Source organism: Triturus cristatus, chromosome 9 (assembly GCF_964204655.1).
Source record: "Triturus cristatus chromosome 9, aTriCri1.1, whole genome shotgun sequence".
Classification (NCBI taxonomy): Eukaryota; Metazoa; Chordata; class Amphibia; order Caudata; family Salamandridae; genus Triturus; species Triturus cristatus.
The window spans coordinates 7,350,127-7,367,485 of record NC_140592.1 but is presented as its reverse complement, the minus strand read 5'-3'; the positions used below and the strand labels follow the sequence as shown (position 1 = coordinate 7,367,485).

Sequence of the window (17,359 nt, the reverse complement as noted above, 5' to 3'; positions counted from 1 at the left end):
ACGAGGGCATGCAGAACCTTTCGACAATGGGTGGCATGTACCCAGTTCTTCTGGTTGGTCACTCGCATTGCAGTTCTGGTAGCCAGGAGAACTTGTTCTGGGCCGTGCCACCGAGGTGCCAAGGAACTGGTCCGTTGAAACACCTTTGTAAGGCCGAAGTCACCAGGCCGCAGATCATGGCCTTCACCCTAAGACCCATCTGAAAGAGCTTCCCGAACTTGCTGATAAATAGAAGACAAGCTGTCAGTTAACTGGGACAAATAGTCACTCATCAACATATGGGGTACATCATGTATAGGGCGAGGCTTAGGGACCCCCCAAATATTCATGGGCCTGCCAAAAACTATTTCATGCGGTGTAAGGCCAGACCGTGTATATGGTATCGATCTGATGGAAAGCAGAGCTAGAGGCAGTGCATCAGGCCATTTCAAAGATGTGGAAGCCTGTATTTTAGCCAATTTCAATTTCAGGGTGGAGTTGTAACGCTCCACCAAGCCTGCTGATTGTGGATGAAAAGCGGCATGAAATTTCTGCTGAATCCCCAACCCTTTCATGACATATTCGACAACTTGCCCAATGAAATGAGGTCCGTTCTCACTCCATAAAACTCGACAAATGCCGAATCGAGGAAGGAACTCCTTTAGGAGAACTTTCGCTGTCGTGAGAGCTGTATTATCCTTCGTAGCATACGCCTCCACAAAATTTACTGAAAGCACAAACCACTACTAGGACATATTTTGGGTTATTACAGCGCTCATACTGAATGTAGTCCATTTGCAAGACCTCAAAAGGTGAGGTTGGTGTTGCAAACCCTCCTGTTGGAGTTTGCGTTTCCTTTCCAGGATTATACTGGAGAGAGACCAGACAAGACTGGACTTCTTTTTAGCAGTGCCGGCAATATCAGGATGATCCCAAACTTGCATAAGTTGTTTTGCCATTGAGGATGCACCAACATGTGCCAGCCCATGTACCTGTGAATCATGGGGTATAAGTATGCTGTGGGTAACTTCCATTTGGTCATATCTTTATTCCTCCAGCAGCCCTCATCATCCAGTGTTCCCTCCTTAGACCATTGGTCTAGTTTGTCAGCAGAGGCAGATTGTTGCATATCCAGCACCTCTTGCCTGGCATCATGCCAACGTTCAGCTTGTGACTTCTTCACATACATGGATGTGGTACTTCGCTGCATTGCGGTCTCACGGGCTGTGTGATCCGCAAAGGCATTACCTTCTCCTATTTTATCAGTCACTTTCTTGCGTGCACTACACTTAACAATTGCCACTTTCTTAGGATAGATTAAGGCAGTAAGAAGATTATGCACTAATTCTCCATGCACTATCTGTGTCCCATGTGTGGTGAGGAAGCCCCTTTCTTTCCACAAGCGACCAACATTGTGTGCCACCCTGAAAGCGTACTGGCTGTCGGTAAAAATGTTAACAAGTGAGTCTGTACTAAGCTCACATGCTCTCGTCAGTGCAATCAGTTTGGCCACTTGGGCCGGCTTCTGTGGGATGCGAGCTGTTTCAACTTCTGTCTGAAGTGTTGTAATCGCATAGGCAGCAGATGTGGTGCCTTCAGGCAACTTTAAACAAGAGCCATCAACCCATAACTCCCCATCAACACTAGAAAGAGGTGTATCTTGTAGGTCAACGCAACGCTTTGTTTGCTCTTCAGTGATGAATATACAATCATGTAACTCTTGCGACTGAGGCTGAGTAGCTGGAAATGGCACTAGTGTAGCAGGGTTTAAGGTCAAACATCTGTTCAACGTGATATGAGGGGTCAAAAGTGTCAATTCATATCCTGTCAAGCGAGCACGAGTCAAATGCTGTGTTTTCGTTTGATTTAGCAGGTAAATAGACATAATATCGAGAAAAAAAATATCGAGTGGACAGAATATCGAGTTTTAAATATAGAATGGACAGAATATCGAATTGCCAAAATATAGTGGTGAAGAATATCGAAAAACAGGTAAGAAATATCGATTTCAATAATATAGAAGTAAGTAATATCGACAGTCATAATATAGTTGTTAAAAATATCGAATTTTTTATAGTGTTTTAAGTGTTAGTATATGTGTTAAAAGTATGTATTAATATTGTAATGTATGTTAGTATATTTTTAAAGTAATGAATTTTATGTTATTTTATTTTTGTGTAATTTAATTCCGTAGCGGGTTGTGGGTTTATAGGGGAGTAGGGTGGGAAGTAATTTAATTATAGTACATTAAATAATAATTTATAGGAATTATTAATTATTTTTAATTTAATTTTGAACTCCCGCTATCCAACGCTTTCCCTACTGTTGCACTCTCTGGAGTGGGAATAGTAATTTTTACCCTCCCGCTATCCAACGCTTTCCCTACTGTTGCACTCTCTGGAGTGGGAATAGTAATTTTTACCCCTACGCTATCCAACGCTTTCCCTACTGTTGCACTCACTGGAGTGGGAATAGTAAATTTTACCCTCCCGCTATCCAACGCTTTCCCTACTGTTGCACTCTCTGGAGTGGGAATAGTAATTTTTATCCCTACGCTATCCAACGCTTTCCCTACTGTTGCACTCTTTGGAGTGGGAATAGTAATTTTTACCCCTACGCTATCCAACGCTTTCCCTACTGTTGCACTCTCTGGAGTGGGAATAGTAATTTTTACCCCTACGCTATCCAACGCTTTCCCTACTGTTGCACTCACTGGAGTGGGAATAGTAAATTTTACCCTCCCGCTATCCAACGCTTTCCCTACTGTTGCACTCTCTGGAGTGGGAATAGTAATTTTTACCCTCCCGCTATCCAACGCTTTCCCTACTGTTGCACTCTCTGGAGTGGGAATAGTAATTTTTACCCCTACGCTATCCAACGCTTTCCCTACTGTTGCACTCACTGGAGTGGGAATAGTACATTTTACCCTCCCGCTATCCAACGCTTTCCCTACTGTTGCACTCTCTGGAGTGGGAATAGTAATTTTTATCCCTACGCTATCCAATGCTTTCCCTACTGTTGCACTCTCTGGAGTGGGAATAGTAATTTTTACCCCTACGCTATCCAACGCTTTCCCTACTGTTGCACTCACTGGAGTGGGAATAGTAAATTTTACCCTCCCGCTATCCAACGCTTTCCCTACTGTTGCACTCTATGGAGTGGGAATAGTAATTTTTACCCTCCCGCTATCCAACGCTTTCCCTACTATTGCACTTACTGGAGTGGTAATAGTAAATTTTACCTGCCCGCTATCCTACGCAGAAAATATTGAATATTTTTAATAAATATTACGTTAATATATATGTATTAATTATTTTTTTTACTTACATTAAATATTTATTAATTTTAATGTTATTTAAGTATTTTTAAGTATGTGTCAGTTAATTATATGTATTATTTCATTAATTTTACATTACTTTTAAAACATTTACAAAATTCGATATTTTGACTAACTATATTATTTACAACGATATTTTGGATTCTATATTTTTGTACTTTCCTGTTTAGAGATAGGGAGTCGATATTTTGGTATTCTATATTTTGGCATCGATATTTTTGTAAGTCGATATTTTTGTAGTCGATATTATGTCAGTGATCCATTTAGCAAGGCATCGACTGAATGGGGTACTAACACAAGCAGTTTGTGTGACAAAACTATTCCTTCACTCTGACGTGTTGATACAGCTGTTGCTGCCACCGCTCGGAATCATCCAGGCAGTGCGCGAGCGACTGGGTCAAGGACAGCTGAGAAACATGCAAACTTAAGTTCAACTGAGACAAAATCCTAACTTTACTACTCCTAAATGCCTTTTGTGAATACCGAAAGTTGTAAAGTTAGGATTTTGTCTCAGATTACTCTTGTGACTGAGGCCCTATGACTTGCTATTGATTTCATATTTTCTGGCTTTAATCAGAAATGCTACTCTGATAAAAAGAAGGCTGAGTCAAAGGTGTGGTAGGATCAGCGGTAGATCAGAGTTCATGATCGCGTCAGTAGTTAGGTACTAACTGGTGTCTTCCAGCCTCCGATCCCTGCTTGATGTAGACCCCCTGACCGTGACACCTTTCTCTTGCAGTCCAAGTGTGATTGTCGATTTTACATGAAACCTAGCAACAACTCTGAATGTTACCCCACCCCACCGTGCAAGCCAACGACCTGTGGGAAGAGCGCCCAATGCGAGCCCGGACCAGGTCTGAACTTCCGGTAAGTTCTGGTGACTGGGACTTTGTTGTTGGATGTAATCACACTGAAGACACCTTCAGCTCCTCAGATGACCATCCTGTCCACTGCTGACTCCCTACTCTCCTGACATGGCCCTCCTCTACTGCTGACTCTACTTTTTCCCTGACATGACCATCCTCTCCACTGCAGACTCTCCTACTCTCCTGACATGGCCATCCTCTACTGCTGACTCTACTACTCTCCTGACATGACCATCCCCCCACTGAGGGAAAGGGGGGCAATTTTAACACAAACACCCCTGAGAGTTGGCACGGGTCACCCGTGAAGCTTCTGATGGAGAGGGGTCACTTTAACACCCCCCTCTGTGACCCTGCCGCCCCCCAGGACTCGCAGGGACTCCCCTGGAGAGTTTCTTCACTTCCGGGCACCACAGATCACAATGGGTGGTCACCACACGGACACCCATGAGCCTCCAGGGGCACCAGTAGCACCGAGAATGGCCTGAGGTATCTGTACCTCACTCAGCTTCCGTGCCTCCAACAGGAGGTTTTGTCATTTCCCCCGCTGTGCCCACCCCACGTTCCCCAGTCTTCCATGCCCGTGTAACCCCGGTGTCCCACAGTCTACCCCCACACCCCTGTTTTATTTCATGGGTTTGGCATTGATGCCTCTGTTTGATAGTAATAGTGTTCGATTATTATTGTGATATAAATGTATTAATCTCTTCCTCATTTGGGTTGTTACTTCAGATGTGTCTGCCAAGAAGGCGAGATCAGTGACAGCAGGAACTGCTATGGAAGCATCATACGTCAGATCCGGAGTCTGAACACCGTGGGCCAGCAGGCGGGAAAACTCTCCTATGGCCTCAGGATGCTGGGTGAGTCTCCATGAGTAGGGTCTACCTCACCTGTATGACTGGGGCTTAGGGAACTCGCCTCACCTGTGCCTACCTGACCTGAGTGACTGGGGCTTGGGTAACCTACCTCACCTGTGCCTACCTGACCTGAGTGACTGGGGCTTGGGTAACCCACCTCACCTGAGTTTACCTCACCTGTGTGACTGTGGCTTAGGCAACCCACCTCACCTGAGCCTACCTCATCTGTGTGACTTTGGCTTGGGGTACCCACCTCACCTGTGCCTACCTCACCTGTGTGACTGGGGCTTGGGGTAACCATCTCACCTGTGCCTACCTCACCTGTGTGACTGGGGCTTGGGGTACCCACATCACCTGTGCCTACCTCACCTGTGTGACTGGGGATTGGGGAACCCACCTCACCTGTGTGACTGGGGCTTAGGGAACCCACCTCACCTGTGCCTACCTCACCCGTGCCTACCTCACATGTGCGACTAGGGAATCCACCTCACCTGTGCCGACCTCCCCTGTGTGACTAGTGATTAAGGAACCCACATCACCTGAGCCTACCTCACCTGTGTGCCTGGGGCTTAGGGAACCCACTTCACCTGCCCCTACCTCACCAGTGTGACTGGGGCTTAGGGAACCCATTTCACCTGTGAATACCTCACCTGTGTGACTGAGGATTAGGGAACCCACCTCACCTTTGCCTACCTTACCTGTAGCACTGGACCATAGTGAACCCACCTCACCAGTGCCGCTGGACCTGAGAACCTATCTCACCAGTGCCACTAGGATTTAGCAAACTCGCCTCACCAGTACCATTGGACCTTAGGGCATCTATCTCAACAGTGTCACGATGATTCAGGCAACTCACCTCCCCTTTGCCTCTGGACCTGAGAATCTATCTCACCAGTGTCATTAGGGTTCAGGGAACTCCCCTCACCAGTGCCATTCGACCTTAGGGTACCTGTCTCACCAGTGCCACTAGGGTTTAGGGAACTCACCTCGCCAGTACCATTGGACCTTAGGGAACCTATCTCACCAGTGTCGTCTGGACCTTTGGAAATCTACCTCACCAGTGCCATTTGGGCTTAGCAAACTTACCTGATCTGTGCCACTGAGCTTAGTGAAACTTCCTAACCAGTGCCACTTGGGAGCACTCGTCCTAGGGAGCTCAACTCACCAGTGGCACTTGAACTTAGACAACCTACGTCACCAGTGGAACTAGATCTAGAGACCTAGAGAACTAATCAGACCTTGTGGTATCTACATCACCTATCTCACTTGAGATGAAACAACCAACTTACCTGACCTGGGTCTTGCATCTGAGGGAATGTACCTTCAAAATGACTCCATGGTCAGGCCTCGGAGGTACCACTGGGCCCGGTGTCTGGGAGAACCTATTTCACCAGTGTCACTGGACCACAGGGAACCTACATCACTGGTACCACTGAACCTTGTGGAACATTCCTCACCAGTGCCACTAGGCCTTGCATCTAAGGGGCTCTACCTCTCCAGTGCACTGGGCCTCTCGTCTGAGAGAATGTACTTCTCCAGTGCACCAAGCCTCGTGTCTGACAGTACCTCAACCAATCAATCAGAGGTTTGAGAAGTGCACTACTCACCCATGACTGTCTCATGGTGCTGGGAGGGGTGGAGGGGGGTTCGATCAGTTCCGTCTCATCCAAAGAGCCAGGTCCTGAATGCTTACAGTGGGGGGGTTTGTCTGATGCTGAGTGGGAGTTCGTTCCAGGTCTTGGCTGCGATGTGGGAAAATGATCACCCCTTCACCCCCCCCCCCCCTCCCTGCAGATGCATGGAATTTCATCCAGGGCAAGATCGGCTGAGCGGAGGCTTCTCTTGCGTGTATGGAAGGACATTCTTTCGTTGAGGTATTGGGGTCCGATGTTGTGGAGGGATTTGTAGGCATGAGTGAATAGCTTGAAGGTCATTCTCTTTTTGATGGAGAGCCACTGGAGTTCTCGTAAGTGTTGGGTGATGTGGTATTGTCGTGGGATGCCGAGGACCAGTCTAGCTGCAGCATTCTGGATTGCCTGAAGTTCAAAGAGTAGAGATTTGTTGATTTCGGAGTAGAGTACGTTTCCGTAGTCCAGTCTTCTGGTTATGAGTGTGTGGGTGACGATCTTTCTGGATTTTGGGGGGATCCATTTGAATACGGAGGGTGTTGAAGCATGCGGAAGATACAGTGTTGATCTGTCGGTTCATGGTGAGGGAAGAGTCGAGTTTGATGCTGAGGTTGAGGACGTGGACTGTGGGTGGGTTGCCAAGGGCGGTGGGCCACCAGGTGTTGTCCCTAGTGGATGGGGTGGATCGGCGGTGGATCCGAGGACCTATCTCACCGGTGCACGGGACCTCCCATCCGAAAGAGCCTACATCGCTAGTGCACTGGGACTCACGTCTGAGAGTACCTGCCTCGCCAGTGCACGGGCCTCCCATCTGAAAGAGCCTACCTCGCCAATGCCAGGGGGCTTCATATCTGAAAGAACCTACCTTGCCATTGCACTGAGTCTAGTGTCCCATGGATCCTACCTCGCCATAGTCCCTGAGGCCTAGTATTCTAGACGACGTACCTCACAAGCACTGGGGCCGAACTCCTGAGAGTAACCACTACACTAGTGATTCTGAGGCATAGCTTCTGAGGAACCCCACTTTACTAGTGACACTGAGGCCTACTTATTGAGGGACCCACTTCACTAGTGATGCTGAGGCCTAGCTTCTGAGGGAACCTGCTTCACTAGTGACACTGAGGCCTTGCTCCTTAGGGACCCCACTTCACTATTGACACTGAGGCCTAACTTCTAAGGTACCCCTCTTCACTAGTGACTCTGAGGAATCCCTCTTCAAAGTCAAACTGAGTCCTAGCTTCTGAGGTAACCCTCTTCACTAGTGACACTGAGGCCTGGTTTCTGAGGAAACCTGCTTCACTAGTGACACTGAGGCCTAGCTTCTGATGGACCCTATGTCACTAGTGACACTGAGGCCTAGCTTCTGAGGTACCCCTCTTCACTAGTGACACTGAGGCCTAGCTTCTGATGGACCCTATGTCACTAGTGACACTGAGGCCTGGTTTCCGAGGGAACCTGCTTTCGCTATTGACACTGAGGCCTAGCTCCTGAGGTACCCCTCTTCACTAGTGACACTGAGTCCTGGTTTCTGAAGGAACCTGCTTCACCAGTGACACTGAGGCCTAGCTTCTGAGGTACCACTCTTCACTAGTGACACTGAGGCCTAGGTTCTGATAGACCCATTTTTACTAGTGACACGGAGGCCTGGTTTCTGAGGAAACCTGCTTCACTAGTGACACCGAGGCCTAGCTTCTGATGGACCCAACGTCACTAGTGACACTGAGGCCTAGCTTCTGAGTGTGAGATGGTGGCCTGATATATGCTGTCCATTAGTTCTAGTGGGCCCCTTGTATCAGTACAAACAACCCATTATGGTGAATGGTTAAAGACAACCTTATGTGAAAGCTATCCTAGTCGTAGCTATGGAGAGCAGCCTTCAGGCTAAGTCTTGAAGGAATGTAAAGCAGCTTGTTTTACCAGTCTATAATCTCTTGAATGGTCAAATGAAAAGACAACCACACCAGGTATATATTCAAAATATATGTATTTAATGTTAAACACACCCCTCTAGTCTCTTTATGAGCCTGGAGTTCGAAGTACTAAAGTTACAAGTGATTAAGCATCAGTAAAAGCACAAATACACGTTTGAGCCCTAGGGGCGTCCCAAACCATATACTAAAAAAGGGGTATAAGAACCATGACTGGAATAGGCACTAGGCCTATTGCCTCTAGAATTGCCGGGACCCCAAGGAACCACCCAAGGTAGGAACACAGGGGACCCACGGGAGCCGTATGCAGTGCAGAAACACAACCGCGGGTTCCTATTACTTTCTCGCGGTTGGAATTTTAAAGATTAGGGACACATCTGATCGAGTCAGGACCAAACCCTCTTGGACTTAGGAAGTTCTAGGGCTAGCACCCATGAGAGTACCGGAGTACTCGAGTTACCTCACCCAGGGAAGCCGGGTGCATAGGTGTCTTTTGGTGTCGGCTCGCGTCGTCGATTTCAATGGAAGCCTGCAAAGAACTGCTGCTGCCGTGAAGAGGAGAAGTGTCCGGAGATATCCAAGCCTGGATCTAGGATGTAAGGAACCTGAAAGCAGAGGGGACAGAGTCTGGGTCACTTGCCAGTGACCTAGGGCAGGATGGACCAATGTCCACAGATGTCGGGTGCTTCAGGTGAGTTGACGGGTGTCTTGACTCTTCAGCCGCGAGTCCAGGAGGCATCGACGAAGTCCATGAGCTGGATTCAAGCTGACCCACGAAGTCTGTCGAGTGCTGTGGTGTTGGCGACCATGAAGGACCCAACAACCCTTGGCAACGGCAAGTCACAGGAAATCAGAGAAAGGACTGCGGTGCAGACCACCAAGGTCTGATGGACTCACACAGCGAAGGTAAGTAAGAGCAAGTCTGGAGCAACCAGAAAAGCCCGACCAGAAGTGGTGTTGCCTTCATAGGGACCTGCTAGCCAACAGGCTAGTGATCGCGAAGGAGCCTTGAGTGGTCGCACTGGAAGCTGGCTCACAGGTCACTCGTGGAGTGGAGGCCAACAATCTTCGGTACAGGAGGTGCATAAGGCTGGGGCTACTCGGAGACCAAAGCACAACTTCGAAGATTACCAGGAAGGTGTTGTTGCTGCAAAAGTTCACGGTGTCCAGGGGTCACGGTTCCACGTTACCCACGATAGCCACGGGCCTCAGCTTTGCTGTGGACTCAGGGTAGCCTCGGGAAGGTCTGGAAATCCACCTCTGGGGATGCAGAGACTTTGGCGTCCGGCGGGAGCTTCAGTAATGCAGACTGGTCAGTTGCTTCTTTGGTGCCTGCCTTGACCCCAAGTTAGATTTCTTCCATCTTCTAGTCGTGATAGGATAGGATAGGATAGGATTTGTGTTTGTAGACCGCTTGTATGCCGTGGCGTCTTGGCGCTGATAGAAAGTCGAAGGTCCAGGATATATGTTTCAGAGGTTCGTCCAGTGTAACCTAAAGTCCTAGGAACTGGATTCCTATACTTATGCTAAGTTTAGGGGATGGACTAACTCTAAGGCTCCACCTATGGGTGGTCCTGGGGTGGGGGTGGTTACACCCATTCCTCTTTGCCCAGTTTCGCGCCAGTGCAGGGGCTGAGTGCCCCTGCAACTGGTTTGAACTGGGCTATGCCCAGGGACACCTTGTGTGCCCCAGGCAGTGTCTCAAAAGCATTCTCTGAATGCACCCACCCTGCCCCAATACACATCTGCCTGTCTGGGGAGGTGGTTACACCTCCCTGTGACAGGAAACCTATTGTCCAGGCCACCCCTGCCAGAGTTTCCCCTAGCAGCAGGAGGCCAGACCCATGTCTGTGGCAGTGGCATCCATTTTGTGATGCCAGGGCTTTGAAAGGATTTAACCGGGTTAAGCCAGTGTGAACATGTCTCTCCCTCTAGAAGGGTGGAAGGCTACCCCCACCGCCAGGACTGGCGGGGGGGGGGGAGTAGTATTCCAAAGCGTTTGACACCAAACATGACATGTTTTGATGCAGCCATTCCAAAGTTAGCATTTACTGCGAGGTTATAATGCACTTAAGAGTATATGGTATGGCTGTATCACAGAGCAGCCCTAAGGAAGTATTTCCGAAAGCAGCAGAGGGGCTCAGCTAATGCTTGGGCACCCTCTCACATAAAACCAAGCACTCTGCCTTCAGGATTGTCAAGGCCTGCCATAGGAGTGGCTTATAGGTTTATATGTGTCTGTATAAGGTAGTGATATAGGTAGCCTATACCACAGTAAGGGGTGCAAGCACACCCTTACCCAGGTTGCAGTAGCAGACCTGTGGTGTCATTTTGGAGTGCTTCCCAGGGGTGGCATAATACATGCTGCAGTTCCTGTTAGGCCTCTGAGGTACCTATGCCCTAGATACATAGTATACCATATACTAGAGGCTTATAAGGCACTCCAGAATCCAATTAGAGATGTACTTAATGTACATGGAAACCATTTTAGAGAGGAAGCAGCTAGGCTGTGGTCCTGATTAGCAGGGCCACAGACAGACGAAGGTCGAAAAACAGTGAAACACCAGCAATAAGTGGGGGAACCCATGTGAAGCAGATCCTACTCTCCTACACTGAGGGACCCCTCTTCACTAGTGACACAGAGGCCTAGCTTTTGAGGGACCCCTCTTCACTACTGACACTGAGGCTTAGTTTCTGAAGGACCCCACGCCACTGGTGACACTGAGGCCTCTTTTCTGAGGGAACCTGCTTCACTAGTGACACTGAGTCCTAGCTTCTGATGGAACCTGCTTCACTAGTGACACTGAGGGCCGGTTTCTGAGGGACCCCTCTTCACTAGTGACACTGAGGCCTAGCCTTTGAGGGAACCAGCTTCACAAGTGACACTGAGGGCTGGTTTCTGAGGGACCCCTCTTCACTAGTGACACTGAGGCCTAGCTTTTGAAAGACCCCCCTTCACTAGTGACACTGAGGCCTAGCTTCTGAGGGACCCCGCTTCACTAGTGACACTGAGGCCTAGTTTCTGATGTACCCCACTTCACTAGTGACACTGAGGCCTGGTTTCTGAGGGAACCAGCATCACTAGTGACACGAAGTCCTAGCTTCTGAGGGGGCCCTCTTCACTAGTAACACTGAGGCCTAGCTTCTGAGGGGGCCATTTTTACTAGTGACACTGAGGACTAGCTTCTGAGGGGACGCCGCTTCAGTAGTGACACTGGGGCCTAGATTCTGAGGGACCCCTCTTCACTAGTGACACTGAGGCCTAGATTCTGAGGGACCCCTCTTCACTAGTGACACTGAGGCCTAGCTTCTGAGGGACCCCACATCACTAGTGACACTGAGGCCTAGTTTCTGAGGGACCCCTCTTCACTTGTGACACTGAGGCCTAGTTCTGATGGACCCCATGTCACTATTGACATTGAGGTCTGGTTTCTGAGGGAACCTGCTTCACCAGTAACACTGAGGCCTAGCTCCTGAGATGCCCCTCTTCACTAGTGACATTGAGGCCTGGTTTCTGAAGGAACCTGCTTACCCAGTGACACTGAGGCCTAGCTTCTGAGGTACCACTCTTCACTAGTGACACTGAGGCCTGGTTTTTGAGGAAACCTGCTTCACTAGTGACACTGAGGCTTAGCTTCTGACGGCCCCAGCGTCAGTAGTGACACTGAGGCCTAGCTTCTTAGGTACCCCTCTTCACTAGTGAAACTGAGGCCTGGTTTCAGATGGACCCCTCTTCACTAGTGACACTGAGGCCTGGTTTCTGATGGACCCCTCTTCACTAGTGACACTGAGGCCTGGTTAATGAGGGAACCTGCTTCACTAGTGACACTGAGGCCTAGCTTTTGAGGTACCCTTCCTCACTAGTGACACTGAGTCCTAGCTTCTCGGGGACCCCACTTCACTAGTGACACTGAGACCTAGCTTTTGAGGGACCCCATTTCACTAGTGACACTGAGGCCTAGTTTCTGATGGACCCCACATCACTAGCGACACTGAGGCCTAGCTTCTGAGGGACCCCTCATGAAAGTGAAACTGAGTCCTACCTTCCTAGGTACCCCTCTTCACTAGTGACACTGAGGCCTAGCTCCTGATGGACCCCACGTCACTGGTGACACTGATGCCTGGTTTATGAGGGAACCTGCTTCACTAGTGACACGGAGGCCTAGCTTCTGAGGGACCCCTCTTCCCTAGTGACACTGAGGCCTAGCTTTTGAGGTACCCCTCCTCACTAGTGACATTGAGTCCTAGTTTCTGATGGGCCCCATGCATGTCACTGGTGACACTGAGGCCAAGCTGCGAAGAGACCCCTCTTCAGTAGCGACACTGAGGCCTAGCTTCTGATGGACCCTACATCACTAGTGACTCTAGGGCCTGCTTTCTGTGGGGACCTACTTCACTAGTGACACTGAGCCCTAGCTTCTGATGGACCCTACATCACTAGTGACACTGTGGCCTGGGTTCTGAGGGAACCTGCTTCACTAGTGACACTGAGGGCTGGTTTCTGAGGGAACCTGCTTCACTAGTGACACTGAGGGCTAGCTACTGAGGGGACCCCTCTTCACTAGTGACACTGAGGCCCAGCTTCTGAGGGACCCCTCTTCACTAGTGATGGTGAAGCCTAGCTTCTGAGGGACCCCTCTTCACTAGTGATACTGAGGCTTAGTTTCTGATAGACCCCACGTCACTGGTCACACTGAGGCCTGGTTTCTGAGGGAACCTGCTTCACTAGTGACACTGAGTCCTAGCTTCTGATGGAACCTGCATCACTAGTGACACTGAGGGCTGGTTTCTGAGGGTCCCCTCTTCACTAGTGACACTGAGGCCTAGCTTTTCAGGGACCCCTCTTCACTAGTGACACTGAGGCCTAGCTTCTGAGGGACCCCGCTTCACTAGTGACACTGAGGCCTAGTTTCTGATGGACCCCACGTCACTAGTGACACTGAGGCCTAGCTTCTGATGGACCCCATGCATGTCACTAGTGACACTGAGTCCTAGCTTCTGATGGATCCCATGCATGTCACTAGTGACACTGAGGCCAAGCTTCTGAGGGACTCCTCTTCAGTAGTGACACTGAGGCCTAGCTTCTGATGGACCATACATCACTAGTGACACTAAGGCCTGCTTTCTGAGGGAACCTGCTTCACTAGTGACACTGAGGCCTGGTTAATGAGGGAACCTGCTTCACTAGTGACACTGAGGCCTAGCCTTTGAGGTACCCTTCCTCACTAGTGACAATGAGTCCTAGCTCCTGGGGGACCCCACTTCACTAGAGACACTGAGGCCTAGTTTCTGATGGACCCCACATCACTAGCGACACTGAGGCCTAGCTTCTGAGGGACCCTTCGTCAAAGTGAAACTGAGTCTTACCTTCTTAGGTACCCCTCTTCACTAGTGACACTGAGGCCTAGCTTCTGATGGACCCCACGTCACTGGTGACACTGAGGCCTGCTTTATGAGGGAACCTGCTTCACTAGTTACACGGAGGCCTAGCTTCTGAGGGACCCCTCTTCCCTAGTGACACTGAGGCCTAGCTTTTGAGGTACCCCTCCTCACTAGTGACATTGAGTCCTAGCTTTTGATGGACCCCACGTCACTATTGACACTGAGGCCTGGCTTCTGATGGACCCCATGCATGTCACTAGTGACACTGAGGCCAAGCTTCGGAGGGACCCCTCTTCAGTAGTGACACTGAGGCCTAGCTTCCGATGTACCCTACATCACTAGTGACACTAAGGCCTGCTTTCTGAGGGGACCTGCTTCACTAGTGACACTGAGCCCTTGCTTCTGTTGGACCCCTCTTCACTAGTGACACTGAGGCCTGGTTTCTGAGGGAACCTGCTTCACTAGTGACACTGAGGGCTGGTTTCTGAGGGAACCTGCTTCACTAGTGACACTGAGGGCTAGCTACTGAGGGGACCCCTCTTCACTAGTGACACTGAGGCCCAGCTTCTGAGGGACCCCTCTTCACTAGTGATACTGAGGCTTAGTTTCTGATAGACCCCACGTCACTGGTCACACTGAGGCCTGGTTTCTGAGGGAACCAGCTTCACTAGTGACACTGAGTCCTAGCTTTTGAGGGACCCCTCTTCACTAGTGACACTGAGGCCTAGCTTCTGAGGGACCCCGCTTCACTAGTGACACTGAGGCCTAGTTTCTGATGGACCCCACGTCACTAGTGACACTAAGGCCTGCTTTCTGAGGGAACCTGCTTCACTAGTGACACTGAGGCCTGGTTAATGAGGGAACCTGCTTCACTAGTGACACTGAGGCCTAGCTTTTGAGGTACCCTTCCTCACTAGTGACACTGAGGCCTAGCTTCTGAGGGGGCCGTTTTTACTAATGACACTAAGGCCTAGCTTCTGAGGGACTCCTCTTCACTAGTGACACTGAGGACTAGCTTCTGAGGGTAAACCGCTGCACTAGTGACACTCAGGCCTAGCTTTTGAGGGACCCCTTTTCACTCTTGACATCGAGGCCTGGTTTCTGAAGGAACCTGCTTCACCAGTGACACTGAGGCCTAGCTTCTGAGGTACAACTCTTCACTAGTGACACTGAGGCTTGGTTTCTGAGGGAACCTGTTTCACTAGTGACACTGAGGCCCAGCTTCTGATGACCCCAACGTCACTAGTGACACTGAGGCTTAGCTTCTTAGGTACCCCTCTTCACTAGTGACACTGAGGCCTGGTTTCTGATGGACCCCTCTTCACTAGTGACACTGAGGCCTGGTTTCTGATGGACCCCTCTTCACTAGTGACACTGATGCCTGGTTTCTGATGGACCCCACGTCATTAGTGACACTGAGGCCTGGTTAATGAGGGAACCTGCTTCTCTAGTGACACTGAGGCCTAGCTTTTGAGGTACCCTTCCTCACTAGTGACACTGAGTCCTAGCTTCTGGGGGACCCAACTTCACTAGTGACACTGAGGCCTAGCTTTTGAGGGACCCCACTTCACTAGTGACACTGAGGCCTAGTTTCTGATGGACCCCACATCACTAGCGACACTGAGGCCTAGTTTCTGATGGACCCCACGTCACTAGTGACACTGAAGCCTGGTTTCTGAGGGAACCTGCATCACTAGTGACACGAAGTCCTAGCTTCTGAGGGGGCCCTCTTCACTAGTGACACTGAGGTCTAGCTTCTGAGGGGGCAATTTTTACTAATGACACTGAGGCCTAGCTTCTGAGGGACCCCTCGTCAAAGTGAAACTGAGTCCTACCTTCTTAGGTACCCCTCTTCACTAGTGACACTGAGGCCTAGCTTCTGATGGACCCCACATCACTGGTGACACTGAGGCCTGCTTTATGAGGGAACCTGCTTCACTAGTGACACTGAGGCCTAGCTTCTGTGGACCCCTCTTCACTAGTGACAATGAGGCTTAGCTTCTGATGGACCCCACGTCACTAGTGACACTGAGGCCAAGCTTCGGAGGGACCGCTCTTCAGTAGTGACACTGAGGCCTAGCTTCTGATGGACCCTACATCACTAGTGACACTAAGGCCTGCTTTCTGAGGGGACCTGCCTCACTAGTGACACTGAGCCCTAGCTTCTGTGGGACCCCTCTTCACTAGTGACACTGAGGCCTGGTTTCTGAGGGAACCTGCTTCACTAGTGACACTGAGGGCTAGCTACTGAGGGGACCCCTCTTCACTAGTGACACTGAGGCCTAGCTTATGAGGGACCCCTCTTCACAAGAGACAGTGAAGCCTAGCTTCTGAGGGACCCCTCTTCACTAGTGACACTGAGGCTTAGTTTCTGATGGACCCCACTTCACTAGTGACACCGACGCCTGGTATCTGAGGGAACCTGCATCACTAGTAACACAGATTCCTAGCTTCTGAGGGGGGCCTCTTCATTAGTGACACTGAGGCCTAGCTTCTGAGGTACCACTCTTCACTAGTGACACTGAGGCTTGGTTTCTGAGGGAACCTCGCTTCACTAGTGACACTGAGGCCTAGCTTCTGAAGGACCCCTCTTCACTAGTGACACTGAGGCCTTGCTTCTGAGGGACTCCTCTTCACTAATGACACTGAGGCCTAGCTCCTTAGGGACCCCTCTTCACTAGTGACACTGATGCCTAGCTTCTGAGGGACCCCTCTTCACTAGTGACACTGAGGCCTAGCTTCTGAGGGACCCCTCTTCACTCGTGACACTGAGGCCTAGCTTCTGAGGGGACCCGCTTCACTAGTGACACTGAGGCCTAGCTTCTGAGGGACCCCTGTTCACTAGTGACACTGAGGCCTAGCTTCTGAGGGACCCCTCTTCACTAGTGACACTGAGTCCTAGCTCCTTAGGGACCCCTCTTCACTAGTGACACTGAGGTCTAGCTTCTGAGGTACCCCTCTCCACCAGTGACACTGAGGCCTGGTTTCTGAGGGAACCTGCTTCACTAGTGACACTGAGGGCTGGTTTCTGAGGGAACCTGCTACACTAGTCACACTGAGGCCTAGCTACTGAGGGCCCCCCCCTTCACTAGTGACATTGAGGCCTAGCTTATGAGGGACCCCTCTTCACAAGAGACAGTGAAGCCTAGCATCTGAGGGAACCCCTCTTCACTAGTGACACTGAGGCTTAGTTTCTGATGGACCCCACTTCACTGGTGACACTGAGGCCTGGTTTCTGAGGGAACTTGCTTCACTAGTGACACTGAGTCCTAGCTTCTGCTGGAACCTGCTTCACTAGTGAGACTGAGGGCTGGTTTCTGAGGGACCCCTCTTCACTAGTGACACTGAGGCCTAGCTTTTGAGGGAACCTGCTTCACTAGTGACA

At 50.1% G+C, this 17,359-nt stretch overlaps 1 protein-coding gene across 1 annotated transcript in view; it reads left to right on the top strand.

The window, feature by feature from the left end:
- Positions 1–17,359, top strand: part of STAB1 (stabilin 1) — a 1,212,756-nt gene that overhangs the window by 355,054 nt on the left and 840,343 nt on the right. The window contains exons 10-11 of the mRNA XM_085624210.1: positions 4,056–4,183; positions 4,912–5,039. Of these exons, the coding sequence (XP_085480336.1) occupies positions 4,056–4,183; positions 4,912–5,039 (256 nt within the window). The remainder of the gene's footprint in view (positions 1–4,055; positions 4,184–4,911; positions 5,040–17,359) is intronic.